Genomic DNA, 19,634 nt, shown 5'->3' with positions numbered 1-19,634 from the left:
GGAATAGGGTCTTTTAATTCCAGGTCTAATGTTATTCTTGGTACCTGGCCTGAAAGATTGAATGGTCAGTACTACAAGTTCCTAATGACAAACTCTGGTCAGAGTCCTTGGTACCACTGGGACTTATCTGTGTGCCAGGGGTGTGCCACTTGTGGGAACAATGGCACAGTTTAGGGAAAGAACACTGGTGCTGGGGCCTGGTTAGCAGGATCCCAGCACACTGTGACGCCAGCATCAATATCCAGCAAAAAGGGAAGAGTAACCATGCCAAAAGGGGCATTTTCCTACAGAGTTTGCCTTTTGTGTCTGGGGTCAAGCCACAGATGCAAGGCATAAAGGGATTCCTCACTGGGACCGCTCCATCTCATGGTCTGCCCCAGAAGTTTGATTTTCCCATCCTGTTCTCGGAGTTGACAAAGCTGCCAGAGGCAAGTCTGTGATCCAAATTGTTCTGTAAGTCAAAAAAGAAGCGCAAGACATAGAGGTGGGATTCTGCCCCCTTGCTTCACTCGCAGTCTGGTGAACAGGTGCAGGGTGGCACCACAACTCAATCCTACTCTGGAAGTCTGCTGGCACGCTGTGGCTTGGCCAACACGGAGTCCATCCGAAATGCCATCTGCACCAGTGTTGCCCTCACCTGTTTTGGGACAAGGCTGATTCTGCCCTAGAATGTTTTGAGGAGAGTAAGGCATGCTCTCTGGCCTGTCCGACCACACTCCAACCACAACAGCTCTGCTCAGCTTATGGATTTGGCTGATGTGCCCTGTACCACCAGCCTTTCCAGCCTCAAGGAAAACAGCAATTTTGCTCTTGAGGCCATGGTGCTTACTGCTCCCGCAGTCAAGATCAACTTCTTGCTCACTCTGCTTCCCCCCCAGTCAAACCTCTTTAGCATACCCTTACAGGAGCAGTGTCACCCAGTGGGAGACAGAATCCACTGATTCGTCTCTGCTTGGCAGGCAAAATCATCGGACAGGTAGGTTCTACAGATTGTTCGCAGGGGATAGGCCTTGCTCTTCCTTTCTTTACTGCTGCACCTTCCACCATACTCCCCCCCCCCCCCCCCCCCCCAATCCTGCCAGGCTGCTGGCTCTACCTGTGGTTTGTAGTGGGACAGGGGCATTTTCAGTTTGTAATGCTCCCCTTCAGTCACACCAGTGCCTCTTGGGTGTTTTCAAAAGTGATGGTGAAGGTGGCAGCACAACTTCGGCGATCAGGTGTGCCTGTCTGCCACTACCTTGATGACTGGCTGTTGGAGGTGAGCTCACCCCAGGCCATCAGCAACCACCTCTAGACTACAGCAAATATCCTGTCATCCTTGGGGTTCTCTATCAATGTGCCACCTCCTTCACAGAACCTCCCTTTATCACAGCCATTCTGGACACTGCTCGGTTATGTGCTTTTCCCACCGGAGAGTACGTCCAAACGTTTCAGGTTTTCAGGTTCAGATCCCAAAGTTTCAGTCTTGGTCCTGGATTTCACGGGTGTAGGAATGTGCCATCATTTTGGCATAGTTCCCTCCACTGTTTGCCTGACACTGTCAGTGTGTTTTGACTGTTGTTCACTGGGATCCTGCTAACCCGGACCCTATTGACAGTGCTCTCTCTCGCCTAAATTTTGTTTCTGGTTATTTCTTACACCCACAATTGGCATACTGTGTTGGAAGCTGGCCTGGTGTGTGGTAGATACCTAAGGTACCTACACCTTATTCCAGGTATCCCCTCTTAGTGAAGTGTAGGCAGTGTCTAGAAGCCAGGCTCTCTAGAGGTAGCTGTGGATGAACAGCCAGAGATTATCTAGGAGACATGCAAAGCTCATGCAAAACCACTGTTGTCACACAGCACATACAAACATGAAAGGGTACTTTATTTTTGGTCACACAATACCGCTAAGTATCCTCCAATAAGAGGTAAGTAATACACTAATTATATATACTAGCTAACAGTAATAGACATAGAAAAGGTTAGACACAGTGCAAATGTAGATAACCAATTGTAACCCAGGGGAAGCCCAAGCCTTCCCTGGGAAAAATGGAATGCGAACACAGGACCCCCACCTAGGTAAATGGAATGTGTAGAGGGGAGTACTAGAAAACCACAGAGGTAACACAGTACTCCACCCGCCCCAGCGACCAGGAAAGCAGGAGTAAATCACTGGAATTTCCCCAAACTACCCAAAAGGAAGGAAAAGAAGAAGACACCCAGACAAGACGGCAAGAAATCAGCGGTGGGTTCCTGGAGAAGACCACCTGTGGAGAGAGGGGACCAAGTCCAAGAGTCACAGTGAATTCCAGGAGGAGTAGGAGCTGCTACCCACCCAGCTGTACTTGCAGGAGTTGGTCGACGGTGATAAGGTCAGCACTGCAGCCCTGGAGCCGTAGAAGAGTACCTGAAGAGTGCAGAGGATGTCCCATGCTGGAATGAAGATTGCAGATGGGTGTCTGTGCACGAAGTCCACCATCAAGCATTAGCAAAGGCAATTTCGCGATTAGTGGAAAAGTGGTGCTGCCGGGGACCAGCAAGGCCCAGGAGGACTCAACCCAGGAGGGGGAATCCAAGGGGACGCTCAGCGATACAGAGAGCTCACAGGAGAAAAGACAGCACCCACAGGGGTCCCACAGGACTGTGACGCAGAAGTTGCATAAGGAGCCAGCACTATAGAAAGGGAACGCACGCCACAGGAGAACACACACAAGGCTGTGCGTAGCAGGAAGGAGTGCGGAGGGCTGGAGCTGCACGTAGCCTTAAGGTCCCTTGGAGATGCAAACAAACCTTGGCAGCAGCAAGAGACACGGTGCACGGGGATACTGTCATGCATGGGAAGGCAAGGGCTTACCGCCACCAGAGTTGGACAGCTGACAGAGAGGACCAAGAGGACTACTCCAGATCACTACCCGTGATGCAGGATCCACACAGCTCAGGATGAGAGGAGATTCACGCAGCCGTTCGTCGTTGCAGAAGGTGCCTGCAGATGCAGGGGAGTGACTCCCTCACTCCAAGGGAGATTCCTTCTTTCTTCTAGTGAAGACTGAAGACACGCCGCCCTCAGAGGATAACCAGACGGTGGAAATGTTGCAATTGCTGGCAGGAGCCCTGGAAATAATGTTGCAGAAGATTCTTCTTCTTGAAGGCAGCTTGTTGGATCCTGGAGGCCAGAAGTCAAAGTGGAGGTTGCAGGAAGGAGTCCTGCTAGAATCTTACAAGCCGAATCTGAGGACCCATCCAAGAGGAAACCCTAAATAGCCCTGAAAGGGGAATCCATCACCTAGCCTGGTCATCACCTATCAGGAGGGGGCTCTAACATCACCTGCCTGACCTGTACACTCAGATGCTCCCAATGGTCCCTGCCAACCTTGGACTTAGGATGGCAGAAACCAGTGACTCTCTGGAGGAGCTCTGGGAATCACCCCTGGGGTGGTGATGGACAGGGGAGTGGTAACTCCCCTTTCCATTGTCCAAATTCGTGCCAGAGCAGGGACTGGGGATCCCTGAACCGGTGTGGAGTGGTTTACGTATGGAGGGCACCAAATGTGCCCTTCAAACACACCAGTGGCTTGGAGAGGCTACACCTCCCAAGCCATGCAACATCTATTTCCAAAGGGAGAGGATGTTCCCCTCCTTTCCCAAAGGAAATGCTTTGTTCTGCCTTCCTGGGCTTGATCAGATTAAGCAGCAGGAGGGCAAAAACCTGTCTGAGGAGTGGCAACAGCTTGGGATGCCCGGAAAACCCTGTAAGACTGGTGGTAGAAATGCTGGGGGTCCTCTAAGGAGCCCCCAGAATGTTTGGAAGCATATGTCCAACACTTGCAACAGTATTTGGGTATGATCCGACATGATTGATACCAAACATGCATGGGTTCAGAGTTACCATTATGTAGCTGGACATATAGGTAGTGACCTATGTCCATTACGCCCATAAAATGTCATCCCGCACTCACAAAGTCCAGGAAAATGGATCTGGAGTTGTGGGGCTCCTCTGCTAGTACAGTGGTGCCCTCATACACAGGTACTCGCATCCTGCCCTCTGGCCTAGGAGGGCCTGCCATAGAGGTGACTTACAGTGACTTGGTGCAGTGACCTGGTAGTGAAAGGGTGCATGCACCCTTTTACGCAGACAGCAATATCAGGCCTGCAGAACACATGTATTTTGCCACCCAAAGGAGCCCATGCAAACTGTGACTGCAGGCCTGCCATTGCAGTCTGCGTAAAAGGGTGCACGCACCCCTTCACTGCCAAACCTAACCACTGCACTTAGACACCCCTCCGGTAGGCCCTTACGGGTGAGCCAGGTTCAGGCTGGGGGAATCGAACAAAGAATTTCCTGCAAGGGAGAGGTGAGACCACTTCTTCCTCTGTATTAGGTGTCTAAGGGCTGGGGTGGGGTGGCCTCTGAGCACCACCAGACTGCCTTGAAAGGCACATTTGGTGCCCTCTCTGCATAATTCAGTTTGCACCAGTTCAGGAACCTCTGATTTCCATTTTGGCACAAAACTACACAAAGGAGTGGGGAGTGACCGACCCCCCCCTGTCCAGCTCCTCCCCTAGGGAGGTGCCCAGAGCTCTGACAGGTGACCACTTGATTCTGCCATCTTGAAAGTAAGATGTGAAGGGGTTCCTGGGACCATGTGGTTGGTTAGGCCAGGTAGATGACGTCCATGACCCCCTCTAATAGGTAGATTACTGCAGAGAGTGATCAACCCCCTTTTAGAATTATTTAAGGGCTCCCTCACTGGTGGATCCTCAGATTCGTCAAGCAAGACTCTACATGGAACTCTCTGCAAGATATCTTTTGCCCCTGGCTTCTGGAACCGCTGCTGGTCTTCCTTGGAACTGAACAAGTGTGCTTCTGGTGCTCCCATTGAAACATTGTTTCTCCAGAGCCTGCAATAATTCTGCATCATCCTAGGCTGTGCATGCTCCAGGGCCACAAGATGTCTGTTTGTACCAGGAAGCATGAAGGAATCTCCCTTGGAGTGAAGGAGTCTCTCCCCTGCATCCGCAGGCACCTCAAGATGGGTCTGCTGTCCCTGGTCAACCGAAGATCCTGCAACACAGGTGGTGAGTCTGTGACCTTCTCTGGGTCCTGCCTGTCTTCTATCCAAGCTGGGAGACTGTAGGTCCTTGTTCCTGCCACTGGACTGGCACCCTTGTGCAGCGCAACTGTTACACTTGCCAAGGCTTGTTGACTCTTCCTCAAGGAGATCTTAAGGCACCATGACGCCCCAACCTCCAGCACTCCATAGATCAGCCCCAGTCCTGCAGATCCAGTGACGTGGTGCTACTTTTTTGTTTTGCTGGTTGGGTCAAACTTATGACTCCATGTCCGCTGCTTGCGGGTCACTTCTGTCGGCCTTCCTGTTTGGTGAAGGTCAGCTCTAAATCCCCCTCCTGGGTAGAGTCTCTTCGACCTTGCTGCTCCCCAAAACTTTGCAAACTCCTCTTCTGCTCTTGCTTGCATTTGGCAATGCTTGTTGTGAACTGGCTGGCTGCTAATTCTCCTGCAGTCCAGCGACCGTCAAGGGAGAGCTCGTAGGTGACTCCTGGGATCTTCAGCAGCTCCTAGACCCCGCAGCTGGACTTCTACATCCACCGACTTGCAGGAATGTCATCTTCAGGAGGGTGGACATTGCCACTTGCACCACCTGGGCACCTCCTTGGGTGCTGGACTCTGTCCCCCTTCCTTTGCAGGTCCTCCATGTCCAGAATCCTTCCCTGGATTCCACCGGCCTGGTCCACGGGTCATGACAGCAGCTGGACAACCCAGGCATCCACAGTCTTCAGAGTCCCTTCTCCCTTCTGCATTCAGGTCCCTGGTGTAGGTACTCCAGTCTTCTGGGTATCCTGTGGTAGGGGCACTCCCATTCATCCTCTTGCCTGCAGGTTTCCTCGGGGTCCACTGGAAAGGGACCTGAATTCCACAAACAAGTGATTTCTGTGTTAGCCTATGGGACAACTGGGTGGGTAACTTACTCCTGGTTGCTGAGGTCACTTAATGTACTTACCTCTGGTGTTCCGAACTGCCCAAATCCCCCCTAGCTAACCATCACACTTAGCTTGGCTGGCGTCACTCTTTCACATTCCACTTTTTTAGTATATGGTTTGCCTCTCCCACCCCTCAGGGCCCTGTATATTGCTATGCCACTTCTGAAGGTTATTTTTTTATGTGTTTAATTGTATGTAATATCTCCAAATGGAGATGTAGAATGCTGGCCTGGTGAACACCTATGGTGTTAACTCTCTATTCCAGGTCCGGCTATCCCCTAATAGTGAGGTGTAGTCAGTGTCTAGGAAGCCAGGCTCTCTAGAGGTAGCTGTGGATGAGCATCCAAGGCTTATCTAGGAGACATGCAAAGTTTATGCAATAACACATTGTCACACAGCACTTACACACATGAAAGAACCACACAGTGTTCCAGAAATAAAGGTACTTTATTTTAGTGACACAAATACTAAAGTACAATATAGGCAAAATCTCTCCTAGCAGGTGAGTAAACACGCTATTATATACACCTCAGTTGTCAGGGATGAGTATAGAAAGTAGTAGAAAACAGTGCAATAACAATAGGCTATAGTGACCCTAGGGAGAGCCATAACCATATACTAAAGAAATGGAATGCAAATGATGGACCCCCACCCAGGTAAATGGAATCTGTAGAGGGGAGGTGGAGGAACTAGGAACCCCAAAAGGTTAAGTACCAGAGGGCCCCCCTCCTCCCCACGACTAGGAGGGAAAATGTAAGTACCTGTTTTTTCCCAAACCCACAGAGAAACTTTGTGAAAGGACTGTGCATGAAGTGGACTAAGTCCAGTTCCAGTTGGTATCTGGTTTCGGCAGGAGCCACTACCATCCTTTCTGGAGATGCAGGACAAGATCGACGGGAGACCAGGAGTCTGCTATGCAGCCAGGAGGAAAGGGAGGGTTCCAGAAATGATGCAGTTGGTGTTCCACATCGGAAGACGAGTTGCAGTCCGTCAATTGTGTTGAAAAACCACCACCAAGCCTTAGCAAAGGCAAGAGTTGCAGAAGAGGAGTTGCAGAGCTGCCGGGGACCAGTAAGGTCCAAGGAGACTCAACCTAAGGAGGGCAGGCAGCTCACAGGCAGCAGGCACAGGAGTTGCAGTGAGGCCCACTCAGCACACCTGGAAAGGAGTCCCACGTCGCTGGAGCAGCAAGCAGGAGTCCACGCGACAGGAAAATAGGATTATAATTGGTGCAAAGAAAAGGGCCCATTGGCTTTCAGTTACTGTAGCCTGAAAACCTAATTTAAACAGGCAACGATGACTAAAAGAAAGGAACACGTGTTGAAAAATGAAGCATTGGCTCAAAACATATGGCGCTGAATGGAACATCTTTTTAGGAGGATGTGCACGTTATCAGGAAAAATGCTGTCACAGGGCGAGATAGGCAATTGCTGGGACAGCCTGGTTGCTAGTTCTGTAAAGGGTGGGTGTAAAGAAATGGCTCCCTGTTGCAGTTACCCCCCACTTTTTGCCTGATACTGATGCTGACTTGACTGAGAAGTGTGCTGGGACCCTGCTAACCAGGCCCCAGCACCAGTGTTCTTTCACCTAAAATGTACCATTGATTCCACAATTGGCACACCCTGGCATCCAGATAAGTCCCTTGTAACTGGTACCTCTGGTACCAAGGGCCCTGATGCCAGGGAAGGTCTCTAAGGGCTGCAGCATGCATTATGCCACCCTAGAGACCCTCACTCAGCACAGACACCCTGCTTACCAGCTTGTGTGTGCTAGTGAGAACAAAATGAGTAAGTCGACATGGCACTCCCCTCAGGGTGCCATGCCAGCCTCTCACTGCCTATGCAGTATAGGTAAGACACCCCTCTAGCAGGCCTTACAGCCCTAAGGCAGGGTGCACTATACCATAGGTGAGGGCACCAGTGCATGAGCACTGTGCCCCTACAGTGTCTAAGCAAAACCTTAGACATTGTAAGTGCAGGGTAGCCATAAGAGTATATGGTCTGGGAGTCTGTTTTACACGAACCCCCCAGCACCATAATGACTACACTGAAAACTGGGAAGTTTGGTATCAAACTTCTCAGCACAATAAATGCACACTGATGCCAGTGTACATTTTATTGTAAAATACACCACAGAGGGCACCTTAGAGGTGCCCCCTGAAACTTAACCGACTATCTGTATAGGCTGACTGGTTCCAGCAGCCTGCCACACTAGAGACATGTTGCTGGCCCCATGGGGAGAGTGCCTTTGTCACTCTGAGGCCAGTAACAAAGCCTGCACTGGGTGGAGATGCTAACACCTCCCCCAGGCAGGAGCTGTAACACCTGGCGGTGAGCCTCAAAGGCTCACCCCTTTGTCACAGCCCCGCAGGACACTCCAGCTAGTGGAGTTGCCCGCCCCCTCCGGCCCCGGCCCCCACTTTTGGCGGCAAGGCCGGAGAAAATAATGAGAATAACAAGGAGGAGTCACTGGCCAGTCAGGACAGCCCCTAAGGTGTCCTGAGCTGAGGTGACTCTAACTTTTAGAAATCCTCCATCTTACAGATGGAGGATTCCCCCAATAGGATTAGGGATGTGACCCCCTCCCCTTGGGAGGAGGCACAAAGAGGGTGTACCCACCCTCAGGGCTAGTAGCCATTGGCTACTAACCCCCCAGACCTAAACACGCCCTTAAATTTAGTATTTAAGGGCTTCCCTGAACCTAAAGATTTAGATTCCTGCAACTACAAGAAGAAGGACTGCCGAGCTGAAAGACCCCTGCAGAGGAAGACCAGAAGACACCAACTGCCTTGGCCCCAGACTTACCGGCCTGTCTCCTGCCTTCCAAAGAACCTGCTCCAGCGACGCTTTCCAAGGGACCAGCGACCTCTGAATCCTCTGAGGACTGCCCTGCTTCGAAAAAGACAAGAAACTCCTGAGGACAGCGGCACTGCTCCAAAAGAACTGCAACTTTGTTACAAGGAGCAGATTTAAAGACCCCTGCAATTCCCCGCAAGAAGCGTGAGACTTGCAACACTGCACCCGGCGACCCCGACTCGACTGGTGGAGAACAACCAACTCAGGGAGGACCCTCCGGCGACTCTACGACTGTGAGTAACCAAAGTTGTCCCCCCTGAGCCCCCACAGCGACACCTGCAGAGGGAATCCCCAGGCTCCCCCTGACCGCGACTGTCTGAACTCCATTTCCCGACGGCTGGAAAAGGCCCTGCACCCGCAGCCCCCAGCCCCTAAAGAAACGGAACTTCTGTGCAGGAGTGACCCCCAGGAGGCCCTCTCCCTTGCCCAGGTGGTGGCTACCCCGAGGAGCCCCCCCCTTGCCTGCCTGCATCGCTGAAGAGACCCCTTGGTCTCCCATTGAAACCTGAAGGAAATCCGACGCGTGTTTGCACACTGCACCCGGCCGCCCCCGCGCTGCTGAGGGTGTACTTTCTGTGCTACTTTGTGTCCCCCCCCGGTGCCCTACAAAACCCCCCTGGTCTGCCCTCCGAAGACGCGGGTACTTACCTGCTGGCAGACTGGAACCGGGGCACCCCCTTCTCTCCATTATAGCCTATGTGTTTTGGGCACCTCTTTGACCTTTGCACCTGACCGGCCCTGAGCTGCTGGGGTGATAACTTTGGGGTTGCTCTGAACCCCCAACGGTGGGCTACCTTGGACCAAAAACTGAGAACTGTAAGTGACTTACTTACCTGTGAAAACTAACAATAACTTACCTCCCCCAGGAACTGTGAAAATTGCACTGTGTCCACTTTTAAAACAGCTTATTGTGTTTTATGACAAAAGTATTCATGCTAATGTAATGATTCAAAGTTCCTAGAGTACTTACCTGCAATACCTTCCAAACAAGCTATTACATGTGAAATTTGAACCTGTGGTTCTTAAAATAAACTAAGAAAAGATATTTTTCTATAACAAAACCTATTGGCTGGATTTGTCTCTGAGTGTGTGTACCTCATTTATTGTCTGTGTATGTACAACAAATGCTTAACACTACTCTTTGAATAAGCCTACTGCTCGACCACACTACCACAAAATAGAGCATTAGTATTCTCTTTTTACCACTATTTTACCTCTAAGGGGAACCCTTGGACTCTGTGCATGCTATTCCTTACTTTGAAATAGCACATACAGAGCCAACTTCCTACATTGGTGGATCAGCGGTGGGGTACAAGACTTTGCATTTGCTGGACTACTCAGCCAATACCTGATCACACGACAAATTACAAAAATTGTCATTAGAAATTGATTTTTGCAATTTGAAATTTTTCTAAATTCTTTAAAGTCCTGCTAGGGCCTTGTGTTAGTCCCTGTTAGCATTGCTTTTAGAAGTTTAAAAGTTTGGTAAAAGTTTGAATTAGATTCTAGAACTAGTTTTAGTTTCTTAAAAAGTATTCCAACTTTTAGAAGAATAATGTCTAGTACAGATATGAATGTGGTGGAACTCGACACCACACCTTACCTCCATCTCCAGATGAAAGCTAAGGTCACTCTGTACAATAAGAAAAATAACAATGGGCTCCAGACCTACCAAACTACAGCTCCAGGAACTGTTGGCAGAGTATGATAGAGCCAACCCCTCTGTGGATGGCAACACAGAGGATGATGATAGTGACTTGGAGGGTGATTCCCCCCACCAGTCCTATCTAGGGAGAACAGGGCTTCTCAAGCCCTGACTCCAACAATAATAGTCAGAGATGCTGGCTCCCTCACAGGAGGGACCAGCACCTCTGAAATCACTGAGGATAACTCCAGTGAAGAGGACATCCAGTTAGCCAGGATGGCCAAAAGATTGGCTTTGGAAAGACAGATCCTAGCCATAGAAAGGGAAAGACAAGAGATGGGCCTAGGACCCATCAATGGTGGCAGCAACATAAATAGGGTCAGAGATTCTCCTGACATGTTGAAAATCCCTAAAGGGATTGTAACTAAATATGAAGATGGTGATGACATCACCAAATGGTTCACAGCTTTTGAGAGGGCTTGTGTAACCAGAAAAGTGAACAAATCTCACTGGGGTGCTCTCCTTTGGGAAATGTTCACTGGAAAGTGTAGGGATAGACTCCTCACACTCTCTGGAAAAGATGCAGAATCCTATGACCTCATGAAGGGCACCCTGATTGAGGGCTTTGGATTCTCCACTGAGGAGTATAGAATTAGATTCAGGGGGGCTCAAAAATCCTCGAGCCAGACCTGGGTTGATTTTGTAGACTACTCAGTGAAAACACTGGATGGTTGGGTAACTGGAAATGAAGTGCATGACTATGTGGGGCTTTATAATTTGTTTATGAAAGAACACATTTTAAGTAACTGCTTCAATGAAAAGTTGCATCAGTATCTGGTAGACCTAGGTCCAATTTCTCCCCAAGAATTGGGAAAGAAGGCAGACCACTGGGTCAAGACTAGGGTAACCAAAACTTCCACTGGGGGTGACCAAAAGAAAGGGGTTACAAAGCCTCCCCAGGAGAAAGCGGGTGACACTAGAAATAAAGAAAAAGAGTCCTCTGTAGGCCCCCAAAAACCAGACCAGGTGGGTGGGCCCCGAGACACAACCCAAAACAAAGGTGGGTACCAGGGTAAGAACTGGGATGCCACTAAGGCATGGTGCCATAACTGTAGACAGACAGGGCACCACACCAAGGACACTTCTTGTCCCAAAAACAAATCCCCTAGCAAAATCCCAGGGGTAACCAGTGTAGCCATTGGAGATGACTCCTCAGATGAGGAGGTCTTCATAGCCTTCAACTGGAAAAAGGGCCCAACAGGTGAGTTGGAGATTCCAGAGGGAAGTAGACACTTCCACCACCTACTGGTGAATGGAATCCCAGCCACTGCCCTGAGAGACACTTGTGCCAGTCACACTATTGTGCATGACAGGCTGGTGTTCTCAAACCAGTACATCCCAGGTGAGACTGCCAGAGTAAGAGTTAGCCCAGACAGGGTCACTGATAGGCCTGTGGTTTTTGTGCCCATAGAAGTGGGTGGGACTTTTAGCTGGAGAAGGGTGGTAGTCAGTACAGACCTCCCCCTTGATTGTCTCCTTGGAAATGACTACCCAGAGGTTAGTCAGAGCCCAAGAGAGGAACTGGTCCAGTGCCAGTCCTCTCCCAAGGATTCTGGAGTGCCTGCCTCTGCAGTAAATGCAAGTAGGCCCCAGAAGAAAAAGAAAAGGAAACAGAGTAGGAAAGGTGGACAACCTTTAGCCAAGGTTCCAGCCAGCCAAGGAGATTCTGCTCCAGTAGGGGAGAACTCCAAAAGTGGCTCTGATAAAGTCCAACCTGACCCACAAGAAGTCCTGGCTAGTCAGGCAACTGTTAAGCCTGAGTGGGTGGCTCCTCAGCTAACAGAAGAAAGAGTGGAAGAAGGGTGTTTACTACAAGCTGTGGTAACCCCCCACTCTAATACAGCAGACAGGCACCCTGAACCCAAAGAAGCCTGTAACTTAGCCCCTTCCCTTGTAGGTGAAGAGCTAAAGGTGTGGTTCTGGGCACTGACAGCTGTCAGTGGCCTCTGCTGGGTGTTAGCCTTTATGGCTGCACTATCCTTGGCATGGTGGTCTGACCCCATGCCAAATAGCAAGTTAGGCCCCCTGACCCTGTTGGTCATGGTGGGGTTACTCCAGCTCTGGGTAACCTCTTTGGGTAAGCTAGGGGTGACCCTGGCTAAGATAAGATTAGCAGAGGTGGATACCTCTAACCCCAAAATAGAGAGAATGGGTGAAGACATAAAAAGCACAGACAAGAGGCAGTTCAGACTAGGTCCTATCACTGTGGAAGTGGGTCAGTTCCCCAGAGGGAATGACCTGAACAGGAGGATGTAAGGCAGAGTAGGCCCTGCAACAAACCAGCCTATTTCCTCTACTCTTCCTCGCCTGACAGACTAGGAAGACTCTCCCAGCTTTGGCTGAGTCTCCTGGCCTGTGGGCTGGGGGGTGGCTTGTGTAAAGAAATGGCTCCCTGTTGCAGTTACCCCCCACTTTTTGCCTGATACTGATGCTGACTTGACTGAGAAGTGTGCTGGGACCCTGCTAACCAGGCCCCAGCACCAGTGTTCTTTCACCTAAAAATGTACCATTGATTCCACAATTGGCACACCCTGGCATCCAGATAAGTCCCTTGTAACTGGTACCTCTGGTACCAAGGGCCCTGATGCCAGGGAAGGTCTCTAAGGGCTGCAGCATGCATTATGCCACCCTAGAGACCCCTCACTCAGCACAGACACCCTGCTTACCAGCTTGTGTGTGCTAGTGAGAACAAAATGAGTAAGTCGACATGGCACTCCCCTCAGGGTGCCATGCCAGCCTCTCACTGCCTATGCAGTATAGGTAAGACACCCCTCTAGCAGGCCTTACAGCCCTAAGGCAGGGTGCACTATACCATAGGTGAGGGCACCAGTGCATGAGCACTGTGCCCCTACAGTGTCTAAACAAAACCTTAGACATTGTAAGTGCAGGGTAGCCATAAGAGTATATGGTCTGGGAGTCTGTTTTACACGAACCCCCCAGCACCATAATGACTACACTGAAAACTGGGAAGTTTGGTATCAAACTTCTCAGCACAATAAATGCACACTGATGCCAGTGTACATTTTATTGTAAAATACACCACAGAGGGCACCTTAGAGGTGCCCCCTGAAACTTAACCGACTATCTGTATAGGCTGACTGGTTCCAGCAGCCTGCCACACTAGAGACATGTTGCTGGCCCCATGGGGAGAGTGCCTTTGTCACTCTGAGGCCAGTAACAAAGCCTGCACTGGGTGGAGATGCTAACACCTCCCCCAGGCAGGAGCTGTAACACCTGGCGGTGAGCCTCAAAGGCTCACCCCTTTGTCACAGCCCCGCAGGACACTCCAGCTAGTGGAGTTGCCCGCCCCCTCCGGCCCCGGCCCCCACTTTTGGCGGCAAGGCCGGAGAAAATAATGAGAATAACAAGGAGGAGTCACTGGCCAGTCAGGACAGCCCCTAAGGTGTCCTGAGCTGAGGTGACTCTAACTTTTAGAAATCCTCCATCTTGCAGATGGAGGATTCCCCCAATAGGATTAGGGATGTGACCCCCTCCCCTTGGGAGGAGGCACAAAGAGGGTGTACCCACCCTCAGGGCTAGTAGCCATTGGCTACTAACCCCCCAGACCTAAACACGCCCTTAAATTTAGTATTTAAGGGCTTCCCTGAACCTAAAGATTTAGATTCCTGCAACTACAAGAAGAAGGACTGCCGAGCTGAAAGACCCCTGCAGAGGAAAACCAGAAGACACCAACTGCCTTGGCCCCAGACTTACCGGCCTGTCTCCTGCCTTCCAAAGAACCTGCTCCAGCGACGCTTTCCAAGGGACCAGCGACCTCTGAATCCTCTGAGGACTGCCCTGCTTCGAAAAAGACAAGAAACTCCAGAGGACAGCGGCACTGCTCCAAAAGAACTGCAACTTTGTTACAAGGAGCAGATTTAAAGACCCCTGCAATTCCCCACAAGAAGCGTGAGACTTGCAACACTGCACCCGGCGACCCCGACTCGACTGGTGGAGAACAACCAACTCAGGGAGGACCCTCCGGCGACTCTACGACTGTGAGTAACCAAAGTTGTCCCCCCTGAGCCCCCACAGCGACGCCTGCAGAGGGAATCCCCAGGCTCCCCCTGACCGCGACTGTCTGAACTCCATTTCCCGACGGCTGGAAAAGGCCCTGCACCCGCAGCCCCCAGCCCCTAAAGAAACGGAACTTCTGTGCAGGAGTGACCCCCAGGAGGCCCTCTCCCTTGCCCAGGTGGTGGCTACCCCAAGGAGCCCCCCCCTTGCCTGCCTGCATCGCTGAAGAGACCCCTTGGTCTCCCATTGAAACCTGAAGGAAACCCGACGCGTGTTTGCACACTGCACCCGGCCGCCCCCGCGCTGCTGAGGGTGTACTTTCTGTGCTACTTTGTGTTCCCCCCCCCCCCCCCGGTGCCCTACAAAACCCCCCTGGTCTGCCCTCCGAAGACGCGGGTACTTACCTGCTGGCAGACTGGAACCGGGGCACCCCCTTCTCTCCATTATAGCCTATGTGTTTTGGGCACCTCTTTGACCTTTGCACCTGACCGGCCCTGAGCTGCTGGTGTGATAACTTTGGGGTTGCTCTGAACCCCCAAAGGTGGGCTACCTTGGACCAAAAACTGAGAACTGTAAGTGACTTACTTACCTGTGAAAACTAACAATAACTTACCTCCCCCAGGAACTGTGAAAATTGCACTGTGTCCACTTTTAAAACAGCTTATTGTGTTTTATGACAAAGTATTCATGCTAATGTAATGATTCAAAGTACCTAGAGTACTTACCTGCAATACCTTCCAAACAAGCTATTACATGTGAAATTTGAACCTGTGGTTCTTAAAATAAACTAAGAAAATATATTTTTCTATAACAAAACCTATTGGCTGGATTTGTCTCTGAGTGTGTGTACCTCATTTATTGTCTATGTGTATGTACAACAAATGCTTAACACTACTCCTTGGATAAGCCTACTGCTCGACCACACTACCACAAAATAGAGCATTAGTATTATCTCTTTTTACCACTATTTTACCTCTAAGGGGAACCCTTGGACTCTGTGCATGCTATTCCTTACTTTGAAATAGCACATACAGAGCCAACTTCCTACAGTGGGGAGGTCTGAAAGCTAAATTTGAAAGAAAGTTGAGGAGATTGATGATAGAAGACAGCTGACCTGGAGTATCTTTAAGCATTTAAGCGAGAGAAGGAGAGCTGGTGGGATCTTAGTGTTGAAATTTGTTTATTTGATGGTCTTCTTCCTTTTCTTTTTTCTGTTTTTCCTTTTTTCTGTACACCAAAGCTCCAGAGCCCCAGATGTTGCCCCAAAGTGTAACCCATCGAGGCAAAGAGAAGGAAGTCAAGTCTGAAAGAGTTGGGTGGAATGCAGGAAGTACGGACCGACTGGCTTCACAATGTAAGTATCAGGAGCTTACTGAATTGTAGAGTTTGTACTTTTATGTAGGAAATCCTGTTACAAGCTTGCATGTCAATCATTATCCTGCCAACTGTAGATTATGTCTGAAATAGCTGTCGTTTTTTTCTGTGCAGTTCAAATTGTGAAGTCTCCCATAAATTTACTCTTCAATTACCTTATCCCGATCCTCATAGTTGTGATGCTTCATGCCAGTTTCCAAGCCATTATCTGATTTAATCAGATTAACTTTTGAAAGAGTAGCACATTTTTTGTTTCCACGAGTGCAAATTGTGGTATTGTTGTGTATTCTAAAGCTGGCTTGCATTCGAAATAGCTTTAGAAATGTAGACAACAATTAATTTTATTGTCGCAAACCGGTTTTATTTGAGTACAATCCTTCACTTTTTTTCAGTTGTTAAAACCATCACAGTAATATGATTAGATTTTTTTAATTTATTTTTTATATAGTGCACTTTTCAGCTTTATCAGAGCCAGGACTGCATCACCTTTTGGGTCATGCTGGTGTGCTATTTGTACACTTCAGTCCACTCAGGCTGACACATGTACCCACGTAGGCACATGTCTGCACACAAGTTGCTTTATAGTTGTTTGATCTATTGGGCCCTCACTTAATAGGTCTTTTGATACCAATTTAACAATGGAGTTACAAGATTAATTGGTAGAACATAAAAGTAACCATGAAAAAACGAGATCCCATGAATCCTCTGCAGAGCTAAATATAAATTTACTTGCTGGACCTTTATGTGGCCTTATGCTGTACTTTGTTTTGTGTTTCAACAGATATTCGTTTGTAGTAATCCAATCTAGGGTGCACAAACACACTCAATGTAATGATTGTCTGATCTTCGGGCTTTGACTTTATTGTTGCTTGACTCCCATATAAACCATGGTATTTCGGAGTATTTATCCAGGCTAGACTTTCAGATAAAGGGTGACTTGTTGTATGACTTGTTGTGTGACTTGGCTGTTTGTTGATGTTTAGGACTTAATTCAGGAACCCTGACCCCCTGTCTTCTTAAGATCTAACTAAGGTATGGTACATACCCTACTCCTGCGTCTCAATTTTTACAACTTTAAACTCCACCTTCAACGCTCTGACATAGCAGTCGCTCAAACTGGAGGTGCAGATAGACTTCATAAAAACTTGAGCCCAAACAATGATCACACTAGAGAAAAAAGTGACAGATTGGACCAGAAGTGAAACATTTACGCATTTAAAAACTCAGTAACTGACAACACTAATTACATAGAGGGAGCGAAACCAACGAGGGAAATAGCTGAAGTCAAGGAACGGAACGTGATAAACACCTGCGCAGCAATAGTGAACAAACTTAGCACCACCCTCCCAGATCTTTCTGCATTAGTGAATCATGTAAACCACTTACGCCCAGCCTGTGGCACGAGCTCCCACTTGGAATGTGACCTGGTGGCCAAAGAGTATGAATTACCTGGGGGCCCTCTCCCCATTGTGCAAAACCCTCCTATAGCAATCAAGAGACAGCAAGCAGCTTAGTAAAGACAGTGGAGTGCAACCATTGAGCGAGGATACTAAGGTTAACAAAATGGACGAAGCAAGCAACATAACCAAGCAACATAACCAAGCAAAATGGAACTACTGACCACGCCCCACCAGCCATAAAGCCCAAATATGATACCACGAATGGCTCTTCCTAAGAAGCACTCAGTGCAAAGGCTATAGGTGAGACTCAAAACATTTAAAGACTGTACGAAGTTGGCTCTGTATGTGCTATTTCAAAGTAAGGAATAGCATGCACAGAGTCCAAGGGTTCCCCTTAGAGGTAAAATAGTGGTAAAAAGAGATAATACTAATGCTCTATTTTGTGGTAGTGTGGTCGAGCAGTAGGCTTATCCAAGGAGTAGTGTTAAGCATTTGTTGTACATACACATAGACAATAAATGAGGTACACACACTCAGAGACAAATCCAGCCAATAGGTTTTGTTATAGAAAAATAACTTTTCTTAGTTTATTTTAAGAACCACAGGTTCAAATTTAACATGTAATATCTTGTTTGAAAGGTATTGCAGGTAAGTACATTAGGAACTTTGAATCATTTCAATTGCATGTATACTTTTCAAGTTATTCACAAATAGCTATTTTAAAAGTGGACACAGTGCAATTTTCACAGTTCCTGGGGGAGGTAAGTTTTTGTTAGTTTTACCAGGTAAGTAAGACACTTACAGGGTTCAGTTCTTGGTCCAAGGTAGCCCACCGTTGGGGGTTCAGAGCAACCCCAAAGTGACCACACCAGCAGCTCAGGGCCGGTCAGGTGCAGAGTTCAAAGTGGTGCCCAAAACGCATAGGCTTCAATGAAGAGATGGGGGTGCCCCGGTTCCAGTCTGCCAGCAGGTAAGTACCCGCGTCTTCGGAGGGCAGACCAGGTGGGTTTTTTAGGGCACCGGGGGGGGACACAAGCCCACACAGAAATTTCACCCTCAGCGGCGCGGGGGCGGCCGGGTGCAGTGTTAGAACAAGCGTCGGGTTCGCAATGGAAGTCAATGAGAGATCAAGGGATCTCTTCAGCGCTGCAGGCAGGCAAGGGGGGGCTTCCTCGGGGAAACCTCCACTTGGGCAAGGGAGAGGGACTCCTGGGGGTCACTTCTGCAGTGAAAGTCCGGTCCTTCAGGTCCTGGGGGCTGCGGGTGCAGGGTCTTTTCCAGGCGTCGGGACTTAGGTTTCAGAGAGTCGCGGTCAGGGGAAGCCTCGGGATTCCCTCTGCAGGTGGCGCTGAGGGGTTTCAGGGGGGACAGGTTTTGGTACTCACAGTCGTAGAGTAGTCCGGGGGTCCTCCCTGAGGTGTTGGTTCTCCACCAGCCGAGTCGGGGTCGCCGGGTGCAGTGTTGCAAGTCTCACGCTTCTTGCGGGGAGATTGCAGGGTTCTTTAAAGCTGCTTCTTTGGATAAAGTTGCAGTCTTTTTGGAGCAGGTCCGCTGTCCTCGGGAGTTTCTTGTCGTCGTCGAAGCAGGGCAGTCCTCAGAGGATTCAGAGGTCGCTGGTCCCTTTGGAAGGCGTCGCTGGAGCAGAGTTCCTTGGAAGGCAGGAGACAGGCCGGTGAGTTTCTGGAGCCAAGGCAGTTGTTGTCTTCTGGTCTTCCTCTGCAGGGGTTTCAGCTAGGCAGTCCTTCTTCTTGTTGTTGCAGGAATCTAAATTCTTAGGTTCAGGGAAGCCCTTAAATACTAAATTTAAGGGCGTGTTTAGGTCTGGGGGGTTAGTAGCCAATGGCTACTAGCCCTGAGGGTGGGTACACCCTCTTTGTGCCCCCTCCCAAGGGGAGGGGGTCACATTCCTATCCCTATTGGGGGAATCCTCCTTCTACAAGATGGAGGATTTCTAAAAGTCAGTGTCACCTCAGCTCAGGACACCTTAGGGGCTGTCCTGACTGGCCAGTGACTCCTCCTTGTTATTCTCATTATTTTCTCCGGCCTTGCCGCCAAAAGTGGGGGCCGGAGGGGGCGGGCAACTCCACTAGCTGGAGTGCCCTGGGGCATTGTAACGCGAAGCTTGAGCCTTTGAAGCTCACTGCTAGGTGTTACAGTTCCTGCAGGGGGGAGGTGTGAAGCACCTCCACCCAGAGCAGGCTTTGTTTCTGTCCTCAGAGAGCACAAAGGCTCTCACCGCATGAGGTCAGACACTCGTCTCTCAGCAGCAGGCTGGCAGAGACCAGTCAGTCCTGCACTGAAC

At 49.6% G+C, this 19,634-nt stretch overlaps 1 protein-coding gene across 16 annotated transcripts in view; it reads left to right on the top strand.

Annotated features, from left to right (window-relative positions):
• NCOR1 (nuclear receptor corepressor 1) overlaps nucleotides 1-19,634 on the top strand; it is a 1,251,773-nt gene that overhangs the window by 338,926 nt on the left and 893,213 nt on the right. For all 16 annotated transcript variants that reach the window (XM_069226323.1, XM_069226317.1, XM_069226319.1 and 13 more), the window contains one exon: nucleotides 15,799-15,912. In XM_069226323.1, the coding sequence (XP_069082424.1) occupies nucleotides 15,799-15,912 (114 nt within the window). The remainder of the gene's footprint in view (nucleotides 1-15,798; nucleotides 15,913-19,634) is intronic.

This window comes from Pleurodeles waltl, chromosome 3_1, assembly GCF_031143425.1.
Source record: "Pleurodeles waltl isolate 20211129_DDA chromosome 3_1, aPleWal1.hap1.20221129, whole genome shotgun sequence".
Lineage (NCBI taxonomy): Eukaryota > Metazoa > Chordata > Amphibia > Caudata > Salamandridae > Pleurodeles > Pleurodeles waltl.
The sequence above is the reverse complement of the archived record's forward strand: the minus strand, read 5'-3'. Positions and strand labels throughout refer to the sequence as shown.